General features: G+C 45.1%; 1 protein-coding gene across 1 annotated transcript in view; it reads left to right on the top strand.

Annotated features, from left to right (window-relative positions):
* Nucleotides 1-23,644, top strand: part of LOC126094609 (AF4/FMR2 family member 1) — a 173,343-nt gene that overhangs the window by 28,117 nt on the left and 121,582 nt on the right. The window contains exon 3 of the mRNA XM_049909085.1: nt 655-700. Coding sequence (XP_049765042.1) covers nt 655-700 — 46 coding nt within the window. The remainder of the gene's footprint in view (nt 1-654; nt 701-23,644) is intronic.

Raw genomic sequence — 23,644 nt, 5'->3', positions numbered from 1 at the left:
GACTGATAAGCATGTCCCATGTAGGTCATGCAAGGTTCAGTCGACCAACAATTAGTGCACAGTGCTGAGGTAGAACTTCGCTGACAGAAATGAGATTGTGATTAGTGGAAAGTCCAGAGTGCCGTACACTTCAGGTGGTACACAAACGTGAAGAAAATACAACATTAAAAAGAACTGCAACGGACATACGACGCACAGGAAATTTAAAGTCAGTTTTGGTCAGGGAGCAACTGACGTTATTAGTTTGAATGACTTGTAATTCCAGTTTTATTTTGAATGTAATTGTTGTTTAGTAATTGGCCAAGTAACCAAACTAGAATACTGCAATAGTAAAAGCGCTGTTAAATGACCTTCATTTGGGGGTAAAATATTTAAATTCCTCAGAAATTGTGATGTTTACAGTGAGTGCAGAGCGTCCACTTCAATCCCATACTAATTCTGTACGCCGGTCTGCGCGAGAGGTAGCCGTAATAGTGGTTCTGCGCCTAATCAGAGAAACATGGTGCTGCGAGACGTGAGCCTTATTTATTCCTTGCAGATCGCGGCGACAGTTCGCTGCGCACGCTTTCGGAGTACCTGTCTCTCTGCTTCGCGACGTCTGTTTTCCTGTTTTGCTGCTCACTCACCTAATGCTTTTGCTTTCTGTTCTTGCAGATAACAGACGTGCTTCCAGCGCAGCTGCCGGTCGGCCGAAAAAGCGGTAAGCCATGTCCGCCAGCTCACTTAAAGTAGATTATTTGCGTAGTTTGGTTAATTAATGCCTGTGTGTTGTGCCTGTGTTACTTTTTCCCCCGTCCTTTACAATTGGATTACTAAAGGTTTTTTTGTTATGTTGTTATGTAGGTGTCCAGAACACACACACACACACACACACACACACACACACACACACACACACACACACACAGTCTGCTCATTGTTTCTCTGCAGTGTGACGGTGGTGTTCATCTAGATACTGGACCTACTGAATTGTGATGAAAATTTCTTCCACCACCAGGATTCGAGGCGACTAAATCTCATGAAACGACGACCTTCGTTCAACTGTAGTTGGGGGGACTTCGGTTGGTTTGGGGATACAGCTAAGGTAAACAGCCCTCCTGTCTTGTCTATACGTTGTCTATAGCAAGTACGTTGCCGAATACGATGTAACAGAATGTGGATAAGAGACCGTGAAACAAAATAAGTGATTTGGAGAAGTCGGTGAGAACACAGTCAAGGACAGGCTGATGGAGATACATCTGACCCCATTCTCATCTGTAACGGCATCATGCCCGAGGCACTGGAACGCAATGATCATGTATTCCAGGACAATCTCAAAAGCTTACATTAAGATGACAGAGTGGTAGTACAAGGTTATGTGTAGTGCTAGGAGAAAAACATTGAATTCATCTCTGAAGCAGAAATTGACACCATGCAATACAGAGAGATCTTTGACTATCTTGAAGACAACTTACATTGTCTATTACCCGTAGATAGGTCTACAGATTATTCGTTCGTATTCCTCTTGAATATTTGACAACCCCGCAGTAGTTCACGAAGTCTCGAAATTTGCTACCAGCGTTCAGTTGTTAACATGACGTCTAAGAAAGCATCGAAACTGTTTTGCCTAATCAAATGAGTTCTGGTATTCCTCATTAGGAGAGCAGTAAATCGTGTCAGGGGGTGCCATAAACGCGAGGAAAAAAAATGCAAAAACAAACGGATGTTAACGGTGCGCGTGGAGCGCCATCCGTCGCTGTTTTATCGGAATGACTGCTGTTGCAGACCTCGCCTCTGAAGAAACACAGAGATAAGCCGCCCACGGCGGTCTCGAACAAACAACGCAGTCCGCTCGTCGGCAACACAGCTACCTCGCCCCGTTTGAAAATAACGAATACGCATCGAGAGGGAAGCGGCATTGACTCTGAGGCATCTCGGAGAGAAATCCGAACTGGCCAGTTTTGTGCCACTTCTTCCGGATTCTGCTCTGTTATTTTCAGAATGCGCAGACACGGAGAAAATTTTATTGACACAGTTGCCATGGACTGAACCCGACACAATAGAATTACACTTTCAACCTCCTTCCGGCATCTTTCGTTAATTCGTAATTGACAGTTTTCTTGGCGGTGATCGGACGTTTAACAGAGGGAGAACACGTCGTACGAACCTGTGTTGCCTATAACGAAAACGCGTCTTCTGTCTTCATTAAAATTAAAGTCGTTCCATTTTAATAGAAAAAAAGGTTGCTTCCAAAGGATAACAGTTCATACAATTCATTTCGTTCACAAGTTCGTAAGTAACAGTGATCTGACCCAAGCTTCTGTTAGCAGTTCACTTTACACTGAAGAGCCAAAGAAGCTGGTACACCTGCCTAATATCGTGTAGGGGCAGAAGTGCCGCAGCACGACGTGGCCTGGACTGGACTTACGTCTGAAGCAGTGCTGGAGGATACTGACACCATAAATCCTGCAAGGCTGTCCATAAATCCGTAAGAGTACGAGGAGGTGGAGATCCCTACTGAACAGCACGTTGTAATGCATCCCAGATATGGTCAATAATGTTCGTGTTTGGGGAGTTCGGTGGCCAGCGGAAGTGTTCAAATTCAGAAGAGTATTCCTGGAGCCACTCTGTAGCAATTCCGGACGTTTGGGGTGTCGCATTGCGCTGCTGGAATTTCCTAAGTCCGTCGGAAAGCACAATGGACAAAAATGGATGCAGGTTTCCAGACACGGTGCTTACATACGTGTCACCGGTCAGAGTCGTCTCTAGACGTACCAGGAGTCCAGTATCACTCCCAACTGCACACGCCCCACACCACTGCATAGCCTCAGCAGCTTGAACAGTCCCCTGCTGACATGCAGTCAGCAGGGCCCATGGAGTCATAAGGTCGTCTCCGTAACCGTCCATCCGCTCGATATAATGTGAAACAAGACTGGTCCGACCAGGCAACATGTTTCCAATCATAAACAGCCCAATGTCGGTACTGATGGGCCCAAACGAGGCGTAAAGCTTTGTGTCGTGCAGTCACCAAGGGTGCAAGACTCTCCGGCTCCGAAAGCCCATATCGTCGGTTGATTCGTTTCTTGCTGGCTCCTTATCCGGCCGGAGCGATGTCGGGGAAGATACGATGTTTTAGCGGATTCCTGATACGATACACAAGCGAAATGGTCGTACGGGAGAATCCCTACTTCATCGCTACCTCAGAGATGCTGTGTCCTGTCGCTCGTGCGCCGACTATAACACCACGTTCAAACCCACTTTAATCTCGATGACTTGCCATTGTAAAAGCAGTAACCGATCTAACAAGTGCGCCAGACATTGGCTGTCATATATAGGTGTTGCCGACTGCACCGCCGTATTCTGCCTGTGTACTTGTCTCTGTATTTGAATACGCATGGCTATACCAGTTTATTTGGCGCTTCAGTATAGTTCCATTCACTCTAAAATCTCCCATTGTTGTATTGCGTTCTGAGATTAAACTACAAAGCTATAACAGTTCACTGTAGCCATAACAATTGCGGATACAATAAAATAACCCGTCAAATGGTGCTACTAAGAATGATGATACTGATTTGTCCACAGATTTAGCGTGTAATTACGCTCACCTTCCACGAATAAACAGATCAAAGGCTCACTGTTGTCCTATCGTTCGACGGTAAACTTCCGAACTATTGTATCATCATCAGCGAACTGTTCGTACATTTTTGGTGCGATTCGAGTGCATACGAACGTTGAACACGAATCTGCCCTCACCTCATATAGAATGCACGTGTATGGTAGCACTTGGCTGCTGTTAAACGAAGCGGCAAGTGTGCCTTCCGCCGGAACTGAAGTGGCCCAACTCCCAGTGCTACAGAGGACCAGCGACACGGTAAGGGTATGACTGACTACGTCATCCACTATCTCCAGTAGTACACGGTACACGTCCGTTGCTGATCTAATGGTCGCGCCATCAGATGTCTGCAGTCAAAGGGGGAGGGCCACAGAAAGAGGAAAGTGCCCTGTACACATGCGCAACACTTGTAGTGAAGGTCATAACAGCGAATGTCAGCCGTCTCAAGACACGAAGGAATTACAGACGTTAGCGGTAGCAGTCACCTGGCAAGGGATGACTTTTTGTTAGACACACGCACAGCGCAAGTAGTATCGAGTGCATTCTGTCCGTATGTAGAATGGGGAAGGCGCGCAATCTGTCTGCGTCTGACCGTGGGCGGATTGTGATGGCCGGGAACTCGGCAGTAGGATTTCGGAAACTGTACGACTTGTCGGATATTCGAGGAGTGCTGTGGTGAGTGTCATCAACAGGTGGCGAAACCAAGCTGAAACCACTTCCAGAGCCTGCTGGTGTGGCCGAGCGGTTCTAGGCGCTTCAGTCTGGAACCACGCGACCGCTACGGACGCAGGTTCGAATCCTGCCTCGGGCATGGATGTGTGTAATATCCTTAGGTTACTTAGGTTTAAGCAGTTCTAAGTTGTCCCATAGTTCTCATACACAAACAGCACTTGACCGGCGTTGCCTGGTGAAACGTTGTTGTGATGCCTCGTGTAAGGAGGAGAAATGCGTACCCTCACGTTTCCGACTTTGATAAAGGTCGGATTGTAGACTATCGCGATTGCGGTTTATCGTATCGCGACATTTCTGCCCGCGTTGGTCGAGATCCAGTGACTGTTAGCAGAATATGGAATCGGTGGGTTCAGGAGAGCAATACGGAACTCCGCGCTGAATCCCAAGGGCCTCGTATCACTAGCAGTTGAGATGACAGGCATCTTATCCGCATGACTGTAACGGATCGTGCAGTCGCGTCTCGATCCCTGAGTCAACAGATGGGGACGTTTGCAAGACAACAACCATCTGCACGAACAGTTAGACGACGTTTTCAGTAGCTTGGACTATCAGCTCGAAGACCATGGCTGCGGTTACCCTTGACGCTGTATCACAGACAGGAGCGCCTGCGATGGTGTACTGAATGACGAACCTGGGTGCACGAATGGCAGAACATCACTTTTTCGGATGAATCCAGGTTCTGTTTACAGCATCATGAAGGTCGCATCCGTGTTTGGCGACATCGCGGTGAACGCATATTGGAAGCGTGTATTCGTCATCGCCTTACTGGCGTATCACCCAGCGTGATGGTACGGGGTGCCATTGGTTACAAGTCTCGGTCACCTCTTGTTCGCATTTAAGGCACTTTGAACAATGGACGTTACATTTCAGATGTGTTACGACCCGTGGCTCTACCCTTCATTCGATCCCTGCGAAACCCTACATTTCAGCAGTGTAATCCACGACCGCATGTTGCAGGTCCTGTACGGGCCTTTCTGGATACAGAAAATGTTCGACTGCTGCCCTGGCCAGCATATTCTCCAGATCTCTCACCAACAGAAAACGTCTTGTCAATGGTAGCCGAGCAACTGGCACGTCACAATACGCCAGTCACTACTCTTGATGAACTGTGGTATCGTGTTGAAGCTGCATGGGCAGCTGTACCTGTACACGCCATCCAAGCTCTGTTTGACTCAATGCCCAGGTGTATCAAGGTCGTTATTACGGCCAGAGGTGATTGTTCAGGGTACTGATTTCTCATGATGTATGCACCCACATTGCGGGAAAATGTAATTACATGTCCGTTCTAGTATAATAAATTTGTCCAATGAACACCCGTTTATCATCTGCATTTCTTCTTGGTGTAGGAATTTTAATGGCCAGTAGTCTACTTGTTGCGCCTTCGTGGTTGGTAAGCTCTGTTATTCCAAGGGTCTTATAAAGAATGCCAAGAATGTACAGCGCATACATCATTACTGACAGCCATCTGAGTGAGTCAGTCAGTGCGTCGACTGTGATTGAACACAGATAAACGCCGACTTTCGTGTTGTTACTAAACAATTCAATTTGAACGGTTGACTGCCACACAAATCAAAACCGAATTGGATGAAGTTCACGCAGGCTCCACGAATCGCACTCTGGCCCTCCAACTGGCGACAGCACACAGAGAATCACTGATAAAATGCATCAAATGCTAATACAAGACCGCAAATAAAATTCGTAATGTTGCTGCGACAGTGCATAATACCCTGCACGCGGAATTGGCTATGAATAAGCTGTGTACTTGGTAGATGGTTACTCTGAACAATCACCTCTGGCCGTAACAACGACCTTGATACGCCTGGGCATTGTGTCAAACAGAGCTTGGATGGCATGTACAGGTACAGCTGCCCATGCAGCTTCAACACGATACCACAGTTCATCAAGAGTAGTGACTGGCGTATTGTGACGTGCCAGTTGCTCGGCTACCATTGACAAGACGTTTTCTGTTGGTGAGAGATCTGGAGATTGTGCTGGCCAGGGCAGCAGTCGAACATTTTCTGTATCCAGAAAGGCCCGTACAGGACCTGCAACATGCGGTCGTGGATTACACTGCTGAAATGTAGGGTTTCGCAGGGATCGAATGAAGGGTAGAGCCACGGGTCGTAACACATCTGAAATGTAACGTCCACTGTTCAAAGTGCCTTAAATGCGAACAAGAGGTGACCGAGACTTGTAACCAATGGCACCCCGTACCATCACGCTGGGTGATACGCCAGTAAGGCGATGACGAATACACGCTTCCAATGTGCGTTCACCGCGATGTCGCCAAACACGGATGCGACCTTCATGATGCTGTAAACAGAACCTGGATTCATCCGAAAAAGTGATGTTCTGCCATTCGTGCACCCAGGTTCGTCATTCAGTACACCATCGCAGGCGCTCCTGTCTGTGATACAGCGTCAAGGGTAACCGCAGCCATGGTCTTCGAGCTGATAGTCCAAGCTACTGAAAACGTCGTCTAACTGTTCGTGCAGATGGTTGTTGTCTTGCAAACGTCCCCATCTGTTGACTCATGGATCGAGACGTGGCTGCACGATCCGTTACAGTCATGCGGATAAGATGCCTGTCATCTCAACTGCTAGTGATACGAGGCCCTTGGGATTCAGCGCGGAGTTCCGTATTGCTCTCCTGAACCCACCGATTCCATATTCTGCTAACAGTCACTGGATCTCGACCAACGCGGGCAGAAATGTCGCGATACGATAAACCGCAATCGCGATAGTTTACAATCCGACCTTTATCAAAGTCGGAAACGTGAGGGTACGCATTTCTCCTCCTTACACGAGGCATCACAACAACGTTTCACCAGGCAACGCCGGTCAAGTGCTGTTTGTGTATGAGAAATCGGTTGGAAACTTTCCTCATGTCAGCACGTTGTAGGTTTCGCCACCGGCGCCAACCTTGCGTGAATGCTCTGAAAAGCTAATCATTTGCATATCACAGCATCTTCTTCCTGTCGGTTAAATTTCGCGTCTGTAGCACGTCGTCTTCGTGGTGTAGCAATTTTAATGGCCAGTAGTGTATGTTCCATTTCTCTCGTGGAAATTTGCGATACTTGTCAAACCGCCGTCGTACCTACCGCTGGTGTGCCAGGTGTGTATGGCGTTGTGTAGGGGAAAGTATCGGAAGGTGATAGGTGTCGGCAGGTGATGTGCGCTGCGGGCCGGACGCAGGTGCGGCCGTGGAGGATTCGCGGCACGCGCCACCGACACGCGCCCGCTCTCAGCCACCTGCAGCCCGCTTGCCAAGCCCTGCTCAGCCTCGGTTCGGTACACCTCGCCTCCGCCCGGCTGGATTCCGATGACCACCGTCACGCGACGTGCCCGCTAGGACAGGCCCACCTAGGCGCGGTAGTCAAAAACTTTCTGGTAGTGAAGTCGGACCGGGGAAAGGGACATCCTAGAGTCCAGCAAAATTTTCATCTTGGCGAGTTCGTCGCTGTTCGGCGGTCGCTCTGTGGCCGCAGATTCGCAACGGCGCATTTCCGGCGCATGGTTATTTGGAAAATTTTGCTCCATTCGACGCCCCCTATACCGCTCTGACCTTACCAGGCTGGTTTTTTTTTTCCATCCTGTATAGAGTGCGTTCGTCTCTCCCTAGGTTCTGATTGAGATGGGCAGTGTGTCTGACGTGAAACTGGTTTCGTTTCGATTTGGAGCATATAAACTAAAGGTCCATCATTGTCCATCTCACGTAATTTCAACACACTCAAGTTTTACCGAATTTATGGCGCTACACACATATGGTTTTGAATCGTACTTCACACTCAGAGTGTGAAAGGTTGTGCTGAATAATGCAGCCAATGTCGGAAAGGTAGAAAATCTTAATGCCGGGGGTAAAATCACAAAGGCAGTCCCAGATGTAAAGTGTTCGGTTCACTTCTATTCCTTATATATGTGAATGACCGTTCAGCAAGCGGAATTGGTACTTTCTGCAGACGATACAATTGTTCTAATGAATCCCATTCTAGAGAAAGCAGCGGGCAGTTCTTGAAAGTTATTATTCAAAGAACTAAGTGGATCATGTGTATATATATCCTGTAAACTGGCTCGTTCCCCATCATTTCGATGAAAGAACAGTTAAAATGATCTATGAAACATTTAAGTAACTCACAGTTGCAGTTCGATTATTCGGGAAACAACAGGTTTTTAAAACTCATTTATTTCAGTTATTCTACACCATGTAATAAACTTTTGAAGTGACCCATATTGTAAACGGAGAACACTTTATTTTGAATTACTTACGTGCACATGGAAGTTCATGGAATTCTGTCTACTGCTTGTTCTTTGTCATTTGACGAGGCGATTCTGACAGTGGCTTTCTCTCTCTCTCTCTCTCTCTCTCTCTCTCTCTCTCTCTCTCTCTCTCTCTCTCCAAATGTTTCTGTGTTGAAAGAAACCTCCCTTAAATATTAGCAATACCACCACATTCCATACAATAGGGCCGTGCGGTTTGAGGCACCATGTCACGGATTGCGCGGCCCCTCCCGCCGGAGGTTCGAGTCCTCCTCTCTCTCTCTCTCTCTCTCTCTCTCTCTCTCTCTCTCTCTGTGTGTGTGTGTGTGTGTGTGTGTGTGTGTGTGTGTGTGTGTGTGTGTGTGTGTTTTTCCTAGCATAAGTTGTCGTAAGTTAGTTTAAGTAGTGTGTAAGTCTAGGGACCGATGACTTCGGCAGTGTGGTCTCTTAGAAATTCACACACATTTGAACATACAATAGGCAATGTAACATAGAAAACAGCCGCATTTGAATGCATTTGTAAACTCAGGATTAAAAGGTTGCAATAATAGTTTCAGTAAAGTTCTTGTTGATGTTTCGCCGTGCTATAATGTGATTAAACTACGTATTTTTTCGGCTTCTGTGGGAGGCACGCAGAAGTATTGCATTGAAATGGGCACCCGCCTCGAAAGATTGCGCTGTTTCTATACGAGGACTGCGTTATGACTCACTGCTAGATTTCAATACCGAGGAAGTCAGATACACCCCACTTCTCTTGTATTTTGTTGTTTAATGTGCGTAACTAACAAGGTGGCAAAGTCTCATTATGTCAGTTGATTAAATAATTGGAAGCATGACATTTTGAATAATGTCAAAGGGACTTACGTAAGATGGAACTGCACTCTAGATACTTCGCACGACAAAGTGAGGCTTTAGATCACAATACAATGCACAGGATCTTTCCGTCTAATTTTCGTAATCCCATAAGCCAATTATAAAACAAAATCAGTACAACGTTCTCCTTTGCTTTGCAGACCCATCGATTTCTCACTTCAGAAGTACTGTACTGACAAATGCCACAACAAAATTCTCTCTTGATGTAGAGTTAAAATGCCCAAATGATCTTGCCAATGAATGCAAAAAAACAACCTCTCTCTCTCTCCTAAGATCCAACGTATTCTCGGCGCTCGTGGAGCATAGCTATAGGAACAGATTTACATGGCGTGTTTACTGCAGTTAGCTGTCGTGCATTATGCATGAGACGGACACACCGACCTTGAACCCGTTTAGCAATATGGTTAGCAGTAGGCAAGGAGCTCCTCTTTGGTTTTCTGAGCTAAGAAACTTACGCTGTATGTGGAGAACAGTCCAGCGTATTGTACAGCTTGGCTGCGTTGCTTCAGTTGCGCGACAAGCTCATTGATGACTTCTCCTACGAGTTTCACATCTGTAGTGTTTTGCAACCGATAATGTTGCAGGCTTCACGATGGAAATCTGTTGCAAAATGCAGGAAGATCTGCAGAGAGTGCACTCTTTGTTCGGGGATTGATAATTAACTCTCAATGCAAACAAGTGTTACGTATTATGCATAAATAGGCAAAAAGACCCATTATTGCTGGAGTACACTAATTGCGCACAATCACGGGAAACAGTAACATCCGTTAAACATCGGGGAGCATGTGTACCGGGCGACGTAAAGTGAACCGACAGCATAAAAATAATGATAGCAAAGGCAGTTTGCAGATGCATTCGAAGAATCCGTTGGAAACGTCTGTCCACAGAGGAGTCTAACAATACCACCACTTGCAAAGTAGGTTAGAAATCAGATTAATAATGTTGCTCACGCAGCATATGTTCGCTTTATCGGGCAACAACGAAGTTATTGACTGTGGATAGTATCGTCAGAATGGAAATAATGAAGTCACTGTAAAAAAAAGTCATTAATTTTGGCACTTATCTTGTAGATTTCGTCGAATTTGTTATGGCTCATCTTGCTGATTTTAGGGTGATTCCACTTTGACTGCTAGAAGGTCCAGATCTGTATTTTAGCAATATTTGAAGACCTAACAAATGCGTTTTTCAGGAAATTCTTAATGATCAAACAATCCCAGATCAGAACAATGGTATGGTAGAAATAATTTTTGACTTTTTGTTCACCATCCACATTTTTATTAAACTTCTTGTGAATTCACATATACTACTTCTTAATTGTCACAGCATCAAGAAAACAGTTTTGTATCAATCTTCATATATTTAATTTCAACTTTAACCAAACACAAGACTTGATTGTTCTTTTACAAAGCGAAATAACAACTTCTGCAAAGTGAAACAAAGACTGCTCTATGCGCATTCGCGCCAAAACGGTTACAAGTAAGTCAAAGATTGTGACAGTCTCACAGAAATGAATACACTCAAGAGCCATATCACTGTAATATATCGATACATCGGAGTACCTATACATCAATAAAACCAAATGTGAATATTGTCACAAAAATATGTCTGTTACTTCGCAGAAAAGTAATACGATATTACTGGTATCGAGAACTTGGTTTGGAGTGCCGTAATGGTCACGTAAATAAAGAACCATTACAGGAGGTTATTGGCAAAGGTTCGTTCGACAGATTCGCGGGCACTGCAGAGGAGTTACACATGTCGTCCCACACTAAGAACATTGTGCAACAAAAGCCGTGCATTAAGTTCTGGGCTTCCTGCAGACACAATTTTGCTGTCGTATGTTTAACAAAAGCATCAAAATGTGATATTTGAAATGGCCCGCCAACTGGAAACAAACTCCAAAGTTGAAGTTCAAGAGACAGCACGTTTCCTGTGGGTAAAAGGTCTAATAAATTACATACATTCTTCGTGAAGTTCTGGTCGTGGACCAAATGCAATGTCGCGTTCAGCCGTTCTGATATGTGCCAACAGTGAAAGACCTGAAGTTCACCTGGGGTATACAATCTTCAAATGTCGTAGGGAATGAAAACCGTTGGACAGTGGTCGCCAAACTGCGGCCCTCGGTTCTTAGCCGTACTTTGTAACGAAGTCAATGTAGCCACTAACAGTCGAAACCAAAAGCAGTCACCTACCTTCAGGGCTTCTTAAGACGGTAGTTCTCGTGTTCGGTAACAAACAGAATTACTTCCGGGGACAGTAATACTGCAAAATGCTGTTACTTTCAACCATTTCGTCAGGCAGTTACATTGTAACAACTTTGGGGGTCGTTAAGGGTAGCAGGACTCTGAAACAGAGAATAGTAGACTTTAAACGACCAGTACTTGAGGCGGCGGGGGACTCAGCGCGCCCTTATTGTCTAGCTCGCTCAGCATACGATGGCCGATGCGTAGTGACCATAGCGCTGGGCGAGTGCATTGGTTTGTTTGGAAGGGGAGGCCGGGAACTCTTTCCACCTTTCGGCCAGCCAAGGGAATAGAGGCGCGCACCCTGCAATCTTTCTCAAACGATTTTACAGAAACTGTAGATGAGTTTTTTTTAATTTTTGACTTTACTTATAGTTTTATATGTCAGTTTCATGATGATGAGCCCATCATTTCGTTAATGGTCATACTTATTGTGATACATACGTGAAAGTAAGACACAGCGCGAAATTCGGGAAAGTGCGCAGTGAAAAGTAGAGGTCGCTATGATTTTGCGTTTGGTTCATATGACATAATATGTTGTTGCCTACGAAATTTAGCTAAAATGGTTCAAATGGCTCTGAGCACTATGGGACTTAACTACTGAGGTCATCAGTCCCCTAGAACTTAGAACTACTTAAACCTAACTAACCTAAGGACATCACACACATCCATGCCCGAGGCAGGATTCCAGCCTGCGACCGTAGCGGTCACGCGGTTCCAGACTGTAGCGCCTAGAACCGCTTGGCCACTCCGGCCGGCGAAATTCAGCTAACGTATTGATTTTTTTAAAGGCTTGATTAGAGGTATATCTCTCTCACCAGTCTGAGAAATTTGACCTGATGTAGCACACACATTTACGATCGCCCGACGCCATTAATTAAGCCAGAGTGAAATATTCCCAAGATTCCTCATATTTCATAAACGGTTTTGGCAAATGATAGCTCACAGAGGGTAGTATTTCACCATATCGTTATTACGTAAAACTTCATTGTCTACCGTCTCACTCCAGTAACAGACTTTTTCGGAGAAAGAATGTATGTTTTCAGGGCCATCGATAGCTGGTAAAACGAGAAACGTTATGGGTTTTGGAACAACATATGTGAAGACATTACACTTTTTTCTTTTTTTTTTATGTGCTTTTTCGTAAGCCACTGACTTTACTTTTCCACAGTTCCTCAGCATGTTAGTCAGGTGAGACAGTGTTTCGGCAAAAGAAGCAAATTTTGACATGGCAAGCAGAGAAATGTGTAGGTTTTACAAAAAATTCGCCACTTTAGACACTTCTCTGAATGTTTCAAATGGTTAACAAGCCAGTCGAAAATAAATCGCTGCATTTTCGATGGAATTCTTTTCAGATACTAACGAAAGCAGAGGTGGCAGCAGATCTTTTTGAATGGTCACCATGCAAGTTTGGGTGTGGGGGGCCCCACGTAATATTTACAAATAGTGTGAACGTAGGCTTAAGTTCAGGATGGTTCTCTCTCTCTCTCTCTCTCTCTCTCTCTCTCTCTCTCTCTCTCTCTCTCTCTCTCTCTCTCTCTCCCTCCGGCACTTGCCATTTCCCCTACAGAGTTCTGAGCGACCCCCCACGACTGCCGCTCTCCCCACACTTCCCCAGCCGACTGCGCATCCAGCGGTCAAGGCATTTTGCGCGTACTATACCTGGTGAATTGGGGACTCATAACATTCAGATTTATGCAGACTACCAGTTAACAAGATCGGTGCGAATACGGCCCGAGGTTCTGCTCCACGATGTTAGTATTGGTTCTCGAGGAAAAAAGTTTGACGACCAGTGTCTTAGGTGGTTGTTGTCACCTGGCTGCATTCCAGTAAGTTAGCTGTGCATAGTGCCAACAGTGTGACGAAGGCCGCACCGTGATTTCTGTAAATCATGTAAGGGAAATAGTGGGGTGTGAACTGTGATTTATTTTCAAAGAATATTCTTAAGAATTTATTTTATTTACTAGCGATTCATCAAGAACATTAACACATTTAATCACACTATGTAAGCATGGAAGTAGTTGCCCGGAAGTAACTGATGAAATCATAACCAAATTCCTTTTAACAAATTGGAATTTTATTCATTTTAATAGTGCCTAAAAGCATTTTTAAAAGAAACTGTTTTGAAAGTACAATCAGAAAGCACCCTCTAAATATCAAAGTTACAATTTATTCAGAGGCAGAAAGAAACAAGTTTTGACTGTGTGAGCTTTCGTGCAGAGAACCTTGCCGCTCCCTTTTGACACGGCCGTAGTTACGACCGCTCACAACAGCCTCTGAAAGACTACACTGGTGCAAATATGCAACACACCAGATGACTTTAAACTAAGAGTTTTAACAATTTACACAAGCACACAAACTATGCACCCCCCGTAGGAGGGTTGGAAATGGTACAAAACAGTAACAATTAAAATTTTAACCTTGCCACCGAAGGTGCAATTTGATTTTAACTTCTGAGAGTCTTACGGTGAAAGGGTGGCAACTTTATATACTAAAATGATCATTTAAATAAAAGTCCATGAAATGCAATCTTATATAAAATTCTACAAGGTTGGCCAAACAATAGTTAAGATGCTGTACAGTACACAGATACCGCCTCTCAAGATCATAGGCAATAATTTCAAAGTTTCCAAAGATCAAAAACATATTTCAGGTATTAGGCTGTTACACTGCAAGCAATAAATTCCTTAACACACGAAATCCGACAAACATGACAGAGGCAGCTACTAACGTACGATAGATTGATAGGGAGATTACCGAACAACCCGAACCGCAGGTTGCTCTAACCCACCCCTACTCTACAAGAGGAAAACGGACCATCCAATTTATAAACAATTACCTTCCCGCGGGTGGGCAAACGGAGAAGAATGGTGGGACGACCCCAAAGCAAAACGGCTGTTGACCTCACCAAGAAAACAAGTAGAATTCAACAAGAGTAAATCAAACAACTTATCACCAATCTCTTAACTTCTAATAAACTGTGATATCTCGAGAAGACCTGGCGCAGCACCCCCAAATCACTCTCCCGAACCGTCCGCTGCCAGCTGCTTCAACGGACGCGGGAAGACGCGCCGATCTCCCGTCTCACGGCGTCGCAGTTCGCACTGGCCAGACTGTTGTCTTGGGTTGACTCCTGTTGCTCTCGTGTCGACCGCGGAAGTCACTACCCCTCGCTATACGCCGCGGCCCACTGGACTCACGTGGCGACCTCACGTGCGCTGACGCTCAAGACGGAGCAGTCATTTTGTGTCTCAGCTCGCGACCGACCAACCGATTGATCCAACCGTCAATGACCATTGCCTGAGCAAACTCGAGTACACTGGTGGCCTAACTCGCAGACTCGGATGCAGGAACTAAGCCCCGACCGGGCGACCACTCGCTGAGTTCTCTTACTGGCGAAGTGGAAAGACTCTCATTTTGCCGGCTTTAAAGGTTGATCCGAACGACAGATACTAACTGCCTAACAAATGCGGACGAGAGACAGACTAGCAAGCTGGGGACGAGAGACTGACCCAGACTGACCGACTGGCGAGCTCATAGCGCCCCTTAAATGCACGTGAACAGGCAACCTTTCCCCCCAAAGCTGCGATTGCCACAGCGGCGCCACCGCCAGAAACGGAGGGCGACTGCTTCACACTATGCGCTGCTGCGCGCTCTTCAAAAACAGCAATTATTACCACGGCTCAGGATGCTTCGTTCGAAAGGGCATGGCAAATTTGTCCCCAGTCCGTTTATGACGACTTCGTCGTTGTCGGGTCGTAATGATCCATGCTTCTTTCTGTACAAACGTTAAACTGTAAATCATATATAGATGACATTTTGTGTTTTGTTTCTGCGGATGAGGATGCTAACTGCTAATACAGACACGACACGTTGTCAGATGCTGACTTTGTTGGTCAGAGATGTGGTACCTATGTGTTCACACACTGATGCCAGTTCGGGCTGACATGTTCAAATGTGTGTGAATTACTATGGGACCAAACTGCTGAAGTCATCGGGAGGACTCGAACCTCTGGCGAGAGGGGCCGCACAATCAGTGACACGGCGCCTCACCGCGCGACCACTCCGCACGGCGGCTGACATGTAAATATTGGGATTGGTTCTGAGGCTACCTCGCTACAAAAACATTTTACTACGGAATGAGGGCTGCACGTAAATAGAAGGAAACAAGTACAGACATACCATTGTAGCACACTGTATATCGCTTATCTCCACGCCCTCAAACAGGTCCACTTAGGAGCACGTCTCGGCAAACTGCTCAACAGACTTGGACATATTGAAGTATCCTTTGAACTGTATTTCACCACCCTTGCTCTCTCCAGGTGAATATCGACGTTGTTCTCTTACAAATGTTTTTTCCACTATAAACACCACTACGATCACACCGTAATAACCATCATTAAGCGTATGAATGCTGTTGAATCGTTTCATCCCAGCTGAACATTTCGTGCACACGCTCTGAGCTTGCGAATTAACGTTTCCAGTAATTCCCATTAAGACATAAAGATGTGGGTACAATCTGTCGTTACCTTCTAGATAAACATAGAAACGTGCTCCGAAGTAGATGCTACTTTCTAGACGAGTTATTGTCTGCGACACACAGAATGTGTCTCGTCGTTCCACGAAGTTTCCTTTTCAAACTGCTTTGCTGCTATCCTTGCCTCAGGTCGCCGTGTGGAATGTGTCGGGTACGGCAGAGAAACTGGGAGACTGCTGGTGGAGAACTGCGGGAATGGGCAGATTAGACGGCGCGAGGAAGATGCGGTGCGCAGCGGACGACAAAAGCAGCGCTCCTGCCCGCCCACTGTGCCTCCCCGCCCCCCCTTCCTCTCCTACCTCCACCCACGCCGTCCATCCCGCCCGCACTCCCCGCCGTACTCTTTTGTGCAGTCGTGTTCGCGGACAAGCGTACGATGCGATGCGCAACCACGCCGGAAATAGCGGACGCGCGCGGTTCACTGCCCGCCACCTCAAGCGTTTCGCGGTCTTACTTATTACTTAAAAGTACGGCCATACATTTTACTAACAGCGTTTGCCCGCCGTCTTAAATGTCTTGTATAACAAATACAGTGCATGAGAATGTCACCATGGGTATCGATGTAAAGAAGCCATTACACGCCCTCGTACGAGTGTAAAGGCAGCTCAGCACACAGGAGAGAAATTTTATCACCCTGGAAGTTGATACCATGTAATACCGTCTCTCACTGACAGTGCCCCCCCCCCCACCTCTCCCCCCCTCCCCTACCCCATCTTCCTTCGTTCCTTCCTTCTCTGCGCGCGCGTGTATATGTGTGTGTGTGGGGGGGGGGGGGGGGGAAGGAGGTGCTGGCTCAAACCAGGCACATGTGCGTGCAGACGTGTGTTACGTCGCTCTCGTCGTCTTGAAAGACTGTAGTGACCACGGCATACTCACGCGAACACGTCGAAGAAAGATCAGTATTTAGTCAAAAGAGAGCTAAAATAAACAGCCTGGGTCCTGTAACGGGGATGTGTGGGTCCACATCATGGTATGAAAGTACTCCCGAAGCATGTCAGAACCACCTTCGGTCTGAAGTGAACCCTCCACACACACTGGGTGTCAAAGTCCTCTCTGGGCCGTCGTCGTAGCGGACTCTGAGCGTCAGTTTTAAAAAGAGGCAAAATAGCAACTCGTCACACCTCCAGTCAGGCGCTGTCGGGGTTCTGTCTTTTAGCCGGCCGGGATGGCCGAGCGGTTCTAGACGCTACAGTCTAGAACCGCGCGACCGCTACGGTCGCAGGTTCGAATCCTGCTCGGGCATGGATGTGTGTAATGTCCTTAGGTTAGTTAGGTTTAAGTAGTTCTAAGTTGAGTCCCATAGTGCTCAGAGCCATTTGAACAATTTTTCTGTCTTTTACCCATTGGAGACGTACAGATTTGTGTGTCCCTGGAGCTGTGAATTTACATAGCACATTCCATTCCTCAGTTTCCATGCTAATCTCTTCAGTGTTTGTTCGGAAACCGGTTGAGATGGACCTGGCGAGTTTGAACCAGATTGTCATTCTCATGTAGTGCCACTGGGCTCACTTCCGGTTAGGATCGGCTGCCGACCATAGTTCTTGTCCCGTGTTTATTTAACATTCTTCTTTACATCGATACCCATTCCTTGCCCAGAAGTTGGACAGGTTGTGTCGATACATCAACAAATTGGGTAACTTCATTCACGGTCTGCTCTTGGGCACGTCCAGACACCAATTTTCTGCCGTTCTCACGTCTCCTCGTGGACCAATCTGTCTGCGCCGATCCTATGTAGCCGAATGGCAATCACACAATTTCATTGTCATGATGATTGCTTGATACCAGTTCTTCTCCATTTACTGCACTCAAAAACAACCAAAGTGCTCCTTCAGTACGGGTGAATATTATTCCGTCTGGAGAGAGCTTATTTATTTATGCTACGTACCTGGGAAGTAGAAATTTTTCTTCGAGCTGTAATTTGCTTCGATGTTCATATATACACTTACCGTGCGTGCTCTATTTCCGTATGAGTACATAGACATAGTGAAGCTATCGCGATCCGCACATTGATTTTAGAGATGAAAATATTGCTTTTACCTGACGAGTAGTGATCCTCCTCCTAGAATTTGTCGCTACTGTAACTTGGTCGACAGTGTCTTATTGACGAAACGAGCTGTCGCTTCTTTAATATTTCAGTTGTCTGCCCTCAATCACGCGAAGGGTGGCACATCACGCAGTTTTTATTCTCCGTAATACCCTACTTCAGCATCACCAGACGAAGTCCATTGGATTTCTTAACTAGAACGATACGAAAATTTAGTTGACAAACGCGAGGCCCTTTGCCTCTCCACGCACAGCGTTCCGTACGGCTTGTTGCGTTACACCGGAAGTGGGCATGAGTGCTGCTGTTATGTCGGGTTCACGGTGCGCGCCTCATTTTTTTGCGCTTGTAGGACCACGCTGTCACGGCTCCTCGCACATTGTACTCAACAGTCATTCATAAAGTGGAGACGAGGGAGCAGTCTTCACAGAAGACTCTTTTTAAGTACAGAGCCAATGTGACGAAATCTTGATTTGTAAATGTGTGTTAGAAGTTAACTGCGTAGACGGTAAATTCCGCCTCGTAGTACACCGAAGTACATCCAATTACACATGCATATCCTCATTGTCGGGGCACTGTTATTACGTTTTGTCTTAGGGATTTCCTGGGAGAGAGGTCACATGCTTCTGCCCAGGGCATCGTGTGTGATCACTGATCACGCTAACCTGTCTCCTGTGCCACTAGACTTGGATGTAGCAGTTCGAATCCAGTTGGCGAAAGAAAAAAAAATGGCTCTGAGCACTATGCAACTTAACTTCTAAGGTCATCAGTCGCCTAGAACTTAGAACTAATTAAACCTAACTAACCTAAGGACATGACACACATCCATGCCCGAGGCAGGATTCTAACCTGCGACCGTAGCGGTCGCTCGGTTCCAGACTGTAGCGCCTAGAACTGCACGGCCACTCCAGCCGGCGCGAAAGAAAAGAAAAAAAGTTTGACGGTATTTAGACGGAAAGGAGTGGAGGGGCAGCGTACAGTTTCTGATTAAGAGACTTCACGCCAACTTCATGAGCTAAGTTCCGAGGTACGAACGCAGTGTCTCTTGATCCATCGGACGTGGGCGTCATGTTCGGTGAACCCTTTGTGCCAACCGAGAGGGGCAGGCCAATGGCGGCACCGGGTTTCACCCTCTCTCATATCCGGCTTTCCTCCGTGCGTTAACAATACAAACATAACGCTAAACTAAACACTTAATGAAAGTTCTTACAACGCAACAATTTGCGATGGAAGGTTTTATTGAGCACAAAGAAGAGAAGCGTTCCAATTAGCTCTCTGATCAACCCCTCGGCGGATTCCAGCCAACAATACCGCTCAACTTTCCTCTTTCGCATGCCGGCAGTGTAGATTATTTACTCGCAAAAGTTACTATCTACTAGGGACGTTCTAACCCCCCCCCCCACCCAGCTTAAACAGATGGCTCGAAAATTAGGTAGATCATACAGTAAAAGATGTAGTCCCTTCGTCTTCGACTCTTATACTGTGAGGTGCTCGATTTAATCGTAGTCGTGCAGGTGTTGAAGATGAACGTTCGTGATATTCACAAACGTGTACGAGCGACGCGACTGACAAAAATTAACAGTTGCTCAAGAATGTTAACACTTGTTGAAACGAGACTTCAATGAGTTTCATGAACTATAAGAAAACAGCGACCCATCGTTAGACGTCAGAGAAGGAACATTCGAAGCAGCGAGTGAGAAAAGGTGAAAATACACCAAAGAAAACGAAAACAGTTCAAATTGCGGGATTTCATGGCTGCAGATTTCTGAAATCCTGTTGATGTGGCGGTCACACACCACCTCCACCGAAGTACTGACATCATCTGGCGAGATTACGCTTCGCTATTGGACGAAGTATTGGACGCTGTTCAGGCAACAAGTTTAGGTTTACAAGGAAAGATGATCTCTTCCATCGCAATAGAAGAGTACACTCTTCCTCAGTCTTTTGTCGAAAGGTTTACTTGATATTGCTAACATGGTTCGTGAAAAAGGCCAGTCTTTCAAACTGACATTTCTCGTTCAAATAGTATGATGATCTGATGGGAATGTAGGAATGACGTTGACGACGACATGCACAATTCTAAAAGTTCCTTTCATCCTCATTCATCACCCGTGTGGCGAATTTCAAGGCGTAATTGTCAGAATGCCAGAAGTGCAAACATGCGTTGTTCGCCACCATACCTGCGGTAACATCAGAAATGGCAACTGCAATTACGATGACAGAACAGCTTACAAAGTGGTTATAGGTTTAAGTGAAAGCAAACGTCCATGGCTTCTCGCTCAATTCCTGTGACTGCAGTTTGCGTTTCGAGGTGTGATCGGTTTAAAATTATGCCTTTACTTGGGAAATATTTGACCGAACTCGTTACTTCCACGTTGATTGACGTAATAACAACAGTGACTGTAAATCGGTAATCTCTCGCCTCCCCACAAATCGTTATTGAGTTTTCAATTCAGCGATTGATTTGCGGTCGCTGCAGCACAAATAGGCTTTTTACATATGGCTTTCGTTGCAGTTGCCGATAGTTTACAGTGGCATGTATTATTGCCGTCATTTAGAATTTGTGCGTATAATGCTTGCACTATTGTTTTTACAATGTGATCAGCGGAAGATTCTCGCTTCAACAACTAACAGTACCGAAAATATCTAGTTGACGAAGTTCTCTATTAATGTTTTAGAAATCTTCCGGAAAATCCGTAACATACGATAACTTGATGGTTCTTTGTCCGAGTCCTTTGCCGAAAACATTGGAGAAGTTGTCGGAAGAAGTGTTCATCGTAATATTCACGAGGGAATCCTCTTTAAGTTCAGTGGATGGTTCATGAAACATGGCGTACGTGAAGAAACGTCTTACCTTGCATGGATGCACGTGCCAACCTATTCATCGCAACGTTTGCTATGGACTCCTTGCCGCGGATACCTCAAAGTTTAAATATAAGACGGTTTTTTTAGAATCCAACGAGTACGCATAATACGTAAAAATATTTGACAGTATGCTGAGTTTTTGTTCTTATCTTGCAATAAACGCTCGCTACAAAGGTACACTGTTTAGCTTTAATTACTATTGGTGGAATTATTGAGATTCCGATAAGATTAGCCGTCGATAATGACCCACTCGCATAGTGTGACAGTCTGTTATCTTTTCGACCATTCTTTATTACTGGCAGTACAAAATGAAAACCAGCAATACTTAACATTCTCTGTTTACATCCACCTCCTCAGCTTAAGTTCAGTCCGGCCGTCATTACTCATTTCAGCATGTGGAAAAGTGCATGTTGTCATCCAGCATAACATGAGATTTACTTCGCCGTCGTCAGATACCTAGCGCTTCGCCTCTTAAAATCTCCTTGTTGAAGGGAGTTAGACCACGTAATCCCTTCCTTTCTCAACGGTGTGGCGGATATAGAGAACCCATTTGTAAAACTTCCAGTACTTCCATAAGAACACGGAGCCCCATTACTCTAATTTAGTTTTCACTAAATGCCCCTAATTTTTTGTCATCTTTAACTAGCCGGTAAATGCCAGGACTTTAGTACGTAATGAAAGTAGCATATGTTGTGTCACGGCATTCCGATGATTATCAGGCGCGACGCGTTGCCCAACGTACTGCAATCTGTCGTCAGAACAGTATCACGAGCCTCCATTGTCACCTACATAAAAAGGAATTGCGTTGTCTTATTTATAATTGAATTTCTTTCAATAGGGCGATCGATACTTAACATTTTACGAGTCTAGCTGGGAAGGCGAGTATCTAAGGTATGGCAAAACCGTCACGGTCGAGAATGTCAACTGAGATACACAAATGAATGTTAACAGCCACTTTAATTGCTCTTTCCAGTACTCGTTTGAGGACTGTACATTGAGTAACAGGTACATTTATTTCAAATGAACAAAACATACTCTATTTTTTAATACTACAGTTATGGGCAACCTGTGGCACTGTGTATCTTTTGGTGCATTAATGTGGGTATTTTCTTTTGTTGCACAGGTAATTAGTAATATTATAATAATTTGTGTTACAGGCTTTATGTTTGTGTTATACACTTCACCTTCCACAAACTGAAATAAGCATGGCATGTGCAAAAGTGCAAAAAATGATGTTGCAACAGTGGCAAATTAAACATACCATTTTTTGAGTTGTTACAGTTGTGTGTCTCAGTAGATAATCTTTGTAGTTTTACGTAAGCAGCTATAATTAAAGAATAAGGTCGGAAAATGACACGGTATAACTAGTAAGGGTAGTTATAATATTTGTGTATAGTGCTGTTTGTTTTCAAGTTAACGAAATTTATGAAACGTGTTGCGTTACCAAAGAAAAAATTTGATCGTTATCCATTGATATTGCAAAACTGCAGTAAAGAGAAATACTGAACTTGAATCCATTTGTTTTGACCCTTGACGTGATCATAATAGTGGACATAAAGCACCCAACGAAACCCGTTATGCCTGAAATATGCATCATAACCTGAATTATAGCTATTCTCGTAACATCAAATCGAGTGTTTGGTATCGGTAGGTTCAATCCAAATGTCATTAGTGTATCTGCGAACGCGCAGCACACTTCGTGCCTCACTACATTACTCGAGACACACAACAGCAGTATAGACTTCTCAGTGGGTACAGTCACTCCCAGTAATTGAAAGTTCAAGGAACCTAACAAAATTTTCGAATGAGATCGAATTCGTTCTCCAAATGGAATCAGGGAAAAGGCGAAATAAGAGAATAAGTCAATAATGCTCTGTAGTTTCAATAAAATACGTTTTTCTTTACCGAGGAAAGCAGAAAGCTACAACTAGAACTCAGATTAAAAGAAATTTAATTTTTTTACCTATTTAATAAATTTATTTTAAGATTTAAATCGAAAGGCACAAACAGATTCAAGTTACTGAGCTACCCGACTGTCAGCGAATAACAGCCTTTTCTTCAAGCATGCAGGCTGATTTTGTGGTGATGTTGCAAATTTCAGGGATGGTTGAGAAGAGTAAATACATCAATTTGAGATGAGGGACCCTGGTCCGGAAACGACAGGGTCCAAAGTTTCGATGGATCCAATCTTTTCCGGACCAGCTCCTTTATCTCAAATTGATACATTTACACTTCTCAATCATTCCTGAAAGTTCGTTATGTCATGGAATCGCTTGTATGTATCCGACAGGTATGTTATGCCCTCAACTTTGATAGTAATTTCTGTAAGCATTCATCAAGAGGCGGGAACTCATCTCGCCGGGCCCGCTTCTTCCCCGAAAATGGTCATCAAGTAAATAAAATAAATTAAAAACCGTTAAATTTGGAACTTTGTGTGGTTTTCTGTTGTACTGATTTTTATAACTGATTGATGTAGTGCAGTGAGCCATGCATTAATGAGAAAGT

The sequence above is a fragment of the Schistocerca cancellata genome, chromosome 8, assembly GCF_023864275.1.
Source record: "Schistocerca cancellata isolate TAMUIC-IGC-003103 chromosome 8, iqSchCanc2.1, whole genome shotgun sequence".
In the NCBI taxonomy this organism is placed as follows: Eukaryota; Metazoa; Arthropoda; class Insecta; order Orthoptera; family Acrididae; genus Schistocerca; species Schistocerca cancellata.
Note: the sequence above shows the minus strand (reverse complement) of the source record. Positions and strands in the feature narration are given on the sequence as shown.